The sequence below is a fragment of the Numida meleagris genome, chromosome Z (assembly GCF_002078875.1).
Source record: "Numida meleagris isolate 19003 breed g44 Domestic line chromosome Z, NumMel1.0, whole genome shotgun sequence".
NCBI lineage: Eukaryota > Metazoa > Chordata > Aves > Galliformes > Numididae > Numida > Numida meleagris.
Window position 1 is genome coordinate 38,359,351 of NC_034438.1, and position 7,911 is coordinate 38,367,261.

At 47.0% G+C, this 7,911-nt stretch overlaps 1 protein-coding gene across 1 annotated transcript in view; it reads right to left on the reverse strand.

Annotated features, from left to right (window-relative positions):
• LOC110389577 (guanine nucleotide-binding protein G(q) subunit alpha) overlaps positions 1-7,507 on the reverse strand; it is a 139,529-nt gene extending 132,022 nt beyond the window's left edge. The window contains exon 1 of the mRNA XM_021380245.1: positions 7,129-7,507. Coding sequence (XP_021235920.1) covers positions 7,129-7,264 — 136 coding nt within the window. The 5' untranslated portion in view covers positions 7,265-7,507. The remainder of the gene's footprint in view (positions 1-7,128) is intronic.

Here is a 7,911-nt window from a genome sequence, read left to right on the forward strand (position 1 = left end):
TTTAGACCCACTCCTAACTACTACTCCCATGTGCAGGGCAGGTCAACCTAACTTACAAACACCATGGTTGCAGCTCTGCTGCACAAAGGCAGCAGTGATACTTCCTCTGCTATCTTTTTCACCTTCTCCACAAGGAGTTTCAATTTTTCACAAGCTTTCTGATGTCCCGCTGCTTTACTCAAGCTACGTACATAATAGCATCACGTTCCCTCCAGGGAAGGATGAGGCAAACCACCATGGTGGATTGACTGAAAGGCAGAACCTTTGTTTGATGTGTTTCATTTCTGCCTCTGGCACAGCCACACACCACCCTCTCAAATTCAGAAAGAAAGTAACAACAGCACTTCTCTGCTGGCAGCTGCGTCTACACAAGGGCTCTGTGATAAAACTCTACAGTCTCTGAACACTAAGCATAGCGTGCAGATTAAATAGTTTGAGTATTCTGCGCAATTTGTCCTCTGCAAGCCCACAAAAGACAAAATCTTCTGACAAATACTCTTCAGTTCAGTCTCCATATCAACATTACTTATTGGGAGAACAACATGCAATCAGAACACTCAAGATTTAATCTTTAATTTTGATCAAAAAACATTTTGGCTCTTCCTGGAACTCCCCCAGTAACTTTCAAACTACTAAAATCGTGGTATCTCTTAGATTTGTGTTCTCCAGCATTAACACACCTACTTTCTTCACAAGGGGTTAGCCATCCTTACAGTCTGCTTCATACTTCCAACTCTGATGCTAGAAACACCACAGAAACACCACAGAAGGTCCTCCTAGTGTTTCCTATGTCCAGGATCTTCCTCTGTTTCATACTGCTTTCCTGCTCATGGTTCGTGCCAGTCAGACATTTTGTCATTAGACCAAATAAGAAGTGAATGCTAAAATACTTCCATAATTCTATCCGTAAGAGCTGTTCATAAATAACAAGAACAGATTTTTCCTGAGTGTTACACCACTCAGCGCAGCAAAAAACAACAATAATAAAATGTTTAGTGTTTACAGAACTCTGTTACTGCAACAAAGCTAATTACCATTAATCACATCTATTGTACCAAGTTATTTCACACCTTCCTGGGATTAATTTTGCAGACTGTCATAGTATTTCAAAAGAAATACTTTCTCTCCTGAAATCAGCATTGGGATTAGACACCAACAAAATAATTTCAAGTAGCTAAAAAAAGCAGAACTATTATTTCTTAACATTGCAGCATACACCCAAATGTCCTTTCTCCAGAGATTTTACTGCTCAGTGCACGCTTTTCCCTCCTGCACTAATTCCATATTGTTCTTTAATGTGAGAAACAAATCTAGGGTCCCTTGGCTCTCTGACTTATGAATAAAATTAGTCAGAATTCACTGACTATTGAAACCCTAAGCTATTCCTTATGTGCTTCAGTGAGTGTAAATCACTTCTAAAGCAAAGCCAAAACAGCAACAAAAAAACTTTTTAAGCACTGCAAACAAACTCTTCCTCTACAATAGATACAAATAATATATATATTCCCCCCAGAAAAGGAAAAATCCTGGTATCACATTGATATAAGGATGAAGATTCATTTTTCTATATACAGGCATATACAACTATATATCATAGAATACATCAAGGTGTTTTGCATCCAGGATAACATTAGAAGATATAATGAATAGAGATACTTATCAATCTAGTTACAGCATGTCAGGATGCGTACATAAAGTATTTGCTCACGTTACTGTCGAAAACGTGTACTGTGGTACCAACTAAACTAATTTCAAAGCGCTCAGTGCAAGTGGGGGGATGGACCAATACATATATAAGGTAGCAAAATACGGTTACAGTTCTAGCTTTTTTTGATTTAACAAAACATGGAAAGTAGTCAGTCAGAATGTACTACCAGTATCAGCATTTGTTTCCCTTGTGCACAGGAGTGAAATGCATGTTATCACTTGACTTCCTTCTGTAAGCAGGGTACGCTGCCTACCTGCAAGGATTTCAGACTGTAGGAGGGAAAGAAGATAAAGCCAAACAAGGCAGGACTGTAAAGGAGACTCCAAACTTTTCCAGAAAGCTTAGTCACAGGCACATGCCTGACACTGATCTCAACATGTTGCAGCATTCTAGGTTAATAACTTCACAAGTGGAACACATTGCTAATCAATAGCAAATAGTGAGCCTACCTCACAGTTTATTGTCATTTCAGTTTTGCCATTGAACGTATCGAGATAAGCAGCTGCAAAACAGCCTACCAAAAATATAGAGGATGAATACATTTGTGTCATTTTCTCAAACGTGGTTAATATCTTCACCATAGGAAAACATTTTGACATACTCAACATGTACTTGAGCCTCTCTACCATACACTGCCCTTCTGAAGAGCAAAGCACTGAAATAGATACAACAAAAAGTCTGATTACTCCAGGGGTTTAAAAATAACACCTCAAATTACACTTCTGCGGATTCACTGACTTTTTTCCCCCAAAGAATTTTGAATGAATGTGCTTGGAAAACTGCTGAGATTTATGGTCATCAACTTCAATAATGATTAGATAGTTCACATCAACAGCCACACAATGTATGTCAATTTAATATTCACATTTCTATTATGTGACTTGCTCTGGTTGGCTAGTCAGATTTGTACACGGCAGATATCTGTTTCTGAACAGCTCAGTAACTGCAGCAAATGTTCAGGAAAAAAAAGAAAAAAAGAACACGTCAAACAATGTGTGGCCAGACCTCCAAGAGTTAGTCAATGTACACAATGTAAACAGGAAATTCATATATGCATGGCTTCACAGAATTCTCATTTTCACAGACTTCAGAACACACATCTGAGTACAAATGCACCAGCAGTGATTTACTGCAACATCTGTTAAGAAACTGCCACGCTGCCCTGCACTACTAAACCACACACAGCAGCTCAGCTACAGTAAAAATAAGGAAGCTTGCTTGTTTCTCCAGCTGAGGAAAAGATTATATAAGACCAGTGTGCTTCATTGTTGACTTAATGGGCTCACTTCCTCCTAGAGTTATCTAAAGAAAGTTGAAGTCCTTGCTAATTCACAGAGTTCCACCTGATTCTTTAATTCAGCCGACAGAGGTGTAAGAAAGCAAATACATATATATCCTGCATGCTTACTGGATATTCACTGGGTGCCCAGATGCTCTTTTCCACATCAGGCCAGCTGCCATCCATGCTAATTCACACGGCTTATCTTCTACCGGCTTCCTTTGCTAACGCACAGCAAATGAATGGATGCTTATGTCGGGCAGCTCTCCGCACTGCACCTCTCTTATCTTGGACAGAAGGGACGATCACCTCTTAACAATGTGTTTTGCACCTGACACTGCCAGCAAATAGGACAGAAAACAGTAAATATTCTGTCAGCCCCTCCAACACTTAATTTGGCCAAGGCTTCCGGATACACAGACATAGCCAGCTAGTATGGTATTTCTGAATTATTTTCTTAGACACTCCAAGCACTTCCCTGAGAAAATGCTTTGAGAAAACAGCATGTTTTAAAGCATGCTTAAATATGTACATGCACACTTAAAACACAAGCATGAAGAATGCTCTACATTTTGTCTGGCATATACCAATACAATGCATTAAAACACCTCACTTCCTACCAGCTATAAAAGTAATGTAAGTGTTTTTACAGCTAACAGCCAACAATGGATGGATATTAACAACTTTAGGCTCTGGAGAACAATCATACAGTTTTACGAAGTGTTCAGCAGTAATGAAATCCAGAAGAATTTGGAAAATACTTGGGATTAAAACCAAATTCAGTGGAAGACTGAATTTGTTCCAAAGTGCCTTAAATGTTACAGCCAAGTTCTGCTAGCAGATCTACTATGATGCCTTTGCAACACTCTTCAGAGTATGTTTTAAGTTCTGGCTCTTTAGAATTACAATAGTAAAAGACAAACAAAAAACTCAGCAATTTTTTCGTGTTCCCATCTGTTCCAAAAATGAAGCAAAGATGGACAGTAAAGCACCTAGATGTGGTATTTTAATGTTTAATTGCAGAGAAGGTTTATTTTTAAACTAACGCTGAGAAATAATCTTAGCATGCTGTAAAAGTTTTCCAGAAATGACTTAGCGTATTGAACTCTGATCCTACAAAAAGAAAAAAAGGTATCATTATTAATACACACACAGGGTGCACCTGGCACAGTATGTGCATGTCACTCCGTAATGGTAACTTGCACAGCCAGTAGAGAAAGGAGAAAACTAATTCACTTTGCAGGGAAGTACTGCAATGCCCACAGGGTGTGTGTGCGCGTGGGGAGGGGGGGGGAGGCAGGCAGAATGTGTGGGGAACACCAGAAAACCCAAAACTTTTCTTCTGATCCAAAAATGCTATTATTTCCCCCACATTGTATGTGCATCTGATTTTTGAACATGCAAGTAAAAATCCAGCACAGATTTGCTTATCTGTGCCTTAAAGCCTTTCAGGTTAATAGCTTTAGCACAGGGCTGTTACAAGTGAAGAAGTACATGCATGGCCAATTAGAGTGGCTCAGTGTAAGCTATGCTAGCTCTCTCCTTCGAGCCAGGGGATACAGCTCGGTCTCATTTTCAAAAGCCTTTAACCCACTTAGGCTTCTCAGTCCCACACCACACAGTGGGATTCAGATGTTGGAACGTTTGGAAAAAATAAAAGTGCTTGCTTATGTTTAAATATAACAAAACCAAACAATATTAGCATGTTAGTCCTTTCAGCTTTGAGGAGGAAAGACATCTTTTATTTTTAAATTGTCAAGAACTGCACTGTCCCATTACAGAACTTATAACTAATTTCAGACATTCGTCATGCTACCAGTCTCACTGTTTTTAACAAATATTTTTCTAATTTTAAAATGTCTGTCTCTCTCATTCTCCTATGAACGACCCACACAAACACCACATCCTCACCAACCAAACACTGCTGATGCTGGGGAAGCAGTGAGAGTGGCTAGAAAGAGTCCTGTCATGCACCTAAAATAAACCACTATTCAGAGAACTTCTCCTCAAAATTTGTTTATAAATGAAGCCTGAACCTCTACCCAATGCCACAACTTCAACAGTGGTTCACCACTATCTGCATTTCACAAGCAGAGTTCATTAAGTGTTAATCCACACAGCTGCAGAGACACACGCACTTCCAGCCCAACACAACAGCGTGACACAGAGAAATACCAAAAATGAGCGCACAGTAACAATGTCTGTTCCAGTTTTGTTACCCACAGACAGCCATGCTGCCCAGTGGGACACCAAACCCACCCCTCCTTGTTTCCAGCACCTCCTGCTTACATCTCCCCCAGCACATCAGAACACCTGGCTTACACCACCTCTTCTACAAAGAAAGGCTGAGGGAGCTGGGCTAGTTCAGCCTAGAAAAAGCTTCGAGGAGATCTCACTGCAGCCTTCTGGTACTTGAAGGGAGCTTATAAAGAGGAGGGAGGCCAATTTTTTACACAGGCAGATAATGATAGGACAAAGGGGAAAGACTTTAAATTCAAAAATGGGAGATTTAGATTAGACGTGTCACGGCACTGGCACAGGCTGCCCAGAGAAGCTGTTGATGTCCCATCCCTGGAGGCATTCAAAGCTGGATTGGATGGGGCCCTGGGCAGCCTGAATTGGTGGGTGACAGCCTCGCACACAGCAGAGAGTTGGAACTGTTGTTAAACTGGCTTTAAGGTCCCTTCCAACCCAAACCATTCTGTGGTTCTACAATACACCAGCACTGGCAGAAAGCATTCCTGCAAGCAGTCCAGCAAATCTCCCCAGCACTGCCCAGGAAGCTCCCTGCCTGCCCTCGGCCAGCAGACAGCCCGTAGCATTGGGCAGGCGGGCCCTCTGGGCAGTTCATCAGTGTCACTCTATACACGTTTTGTGGTTTTGAAAGCTTGGGAGAAAACGCTAGCTTCATTGCAAGAAAAATGCGGAAACACAGAGAAGTCTGGACCTGAGTTAACAAGTCTGGTATGCCAGCTGTCTCCGCCGAAGTGAGCGTACACCACTCTGTAATTATACTTAAGCTTGCATTTGTGCAACTGTATGGATGGTATCTACTCTAGTTTGTCCTTATTGTGAATTCCCAAACAGCCACAACATGCACTTTCACAGACAGAACCAGGACAGAAATAAGACAGAACGCCATTACTGTGAGCACCAGCCACGTCCACCTCCACCACCCTCCATATCGGTTGAGGAGCCCAATACCTTCCGCCATATCAGAGGACATGCTATATATCTCACAGAGCAGCAAACAGCATGCACACAGGGAAGCACTCAAGTTAAGTCCCGACCTCTCTGTCCTGCTCCCTGCCCCACGTACAGGCCATGAGAGCAGCCCTCCCTCAGAGGCACTGGTTGGGGGCACATTATGGGCCCTGCGAGTCCCGGGCAGTGACTGAACAGCCACAGGCACAGTGTAGGACATGGACAAACACGTTTTAATTCAAAAGGCTCATTTTAACAGAAGCCAATTTCCTACTAGGTAAGTATTGCCACTGCATGGTTGGAGCTCCAAAACAACCACCTCAGTTCTAATGAGAGACAATGCCGAGTATTTCTTTCCTGACGGGTCGGTGGGTTTGAAAAGTACTACAGGATCCTGTCATCCTCCGCACGCCTCAGGTTGCTCTCAGCTCCCTGCCCGCACGCTGGCCTTCGCGGTTTCTCTGCCGTTTGTAACATCGCTCTACAACCCGAACACAGCCCCTCATCCCAGTTTACCTCAATAAATAAAAACAACAAATAAAAATGCACCAAGCGAGCCAACAGCCGCGGAACAGGGCGGACACGAACGCCTGCTCCCAGCGCTGCGCAGGGCAGCTGCCCCCGAGCCCCCATCACCCCGACACCCGCCCCTCCCTCGCAGCTCCATGTTGGAGGCCGCTTCCCTCCCGCACTGAGCCTACCGCGGCGGGCACCCACGCCCCGCGGCGGCGGGGCCAGGGCCGGCGGCTCCCCGGCAGGGCCGCGGCCGAGGAGCCGAGAGCCTGGGGGAACCGGGCCGGCCCCGCTGCCGCCCCAGGCCCAACCGCGGGGAGCCCGGCGCTCTCCCCGGAGGCAGCCGGGAACGGCCCGCACCGTTCCGAGCCGAGCCGAGCCGCGCGGGGCCGGGCCAGGCCTGGCGGCGCCGAGCCGCACTCACCCAGCAGCAGCAGCTTCAGCTCCCGGCGCGCGTCCCGCTTGTCGCGGCGCAGCTGGCGCTCGATCTCGTCGTTGATCCGCCGGGCTTCCTTGGCTTCCTCGCTCAGGCAGCACGCCATGATGGACTCCAGAGTCATTCTTCCTAACTGGTTCAGGCACAGCCCCCACCCCCTAAAATTGCACGCACTCACTCGCTCGCACACCCGCACCGGCCTGAGCCCGCACCGCGCACCGCAGGGCAGGCGCGGGGACCGCCTCGATGCCGCACGCGGGCGAGGAAAGAGGCAGGGCGGCCCGGATCCCCGCCGCTCCCAACCCCTCCTCTCCTCTCAGTCGCGCTCCGAACGGCGCGGACGCCTCCACCGCGGCGGCAGCGGCGCTCCCCGGCCGAGCCCCGAACTCCCCCGGCGGCCGCCTCGCCCGCCGCCCGCAGCGCCCACCCAGCCCGCCGCCGAGCTCTAGCGCCCGCCGAGCCTCCGCACGGGCATCGCCCGGCCGCTGCCCTCGCCCTGGAGCCGGAGCCCGGCGGCCTCGGCTGCGCCCGGCAGGAGAGCTTCCTTGCCCGCCCCTCTGGCGCGGACAGCCGCTGCCGTTGAGCTACCGCGGCGCGGCTCGGCCCTGACAGGGAAGATAGGAGAGGGGGCGGGTGGAGAACAGCCGGCAGAGAGGAAGAGGAGGCAGCGAGGGCCGGGCTCGCCCGGCTTTTCAATGGTACGGCTCCGCGGGCGTGGTGAGCCAGAAATATGGCGGAGCGCCGCTCCCGCGCTCCTCCCCCCGCCGCCGG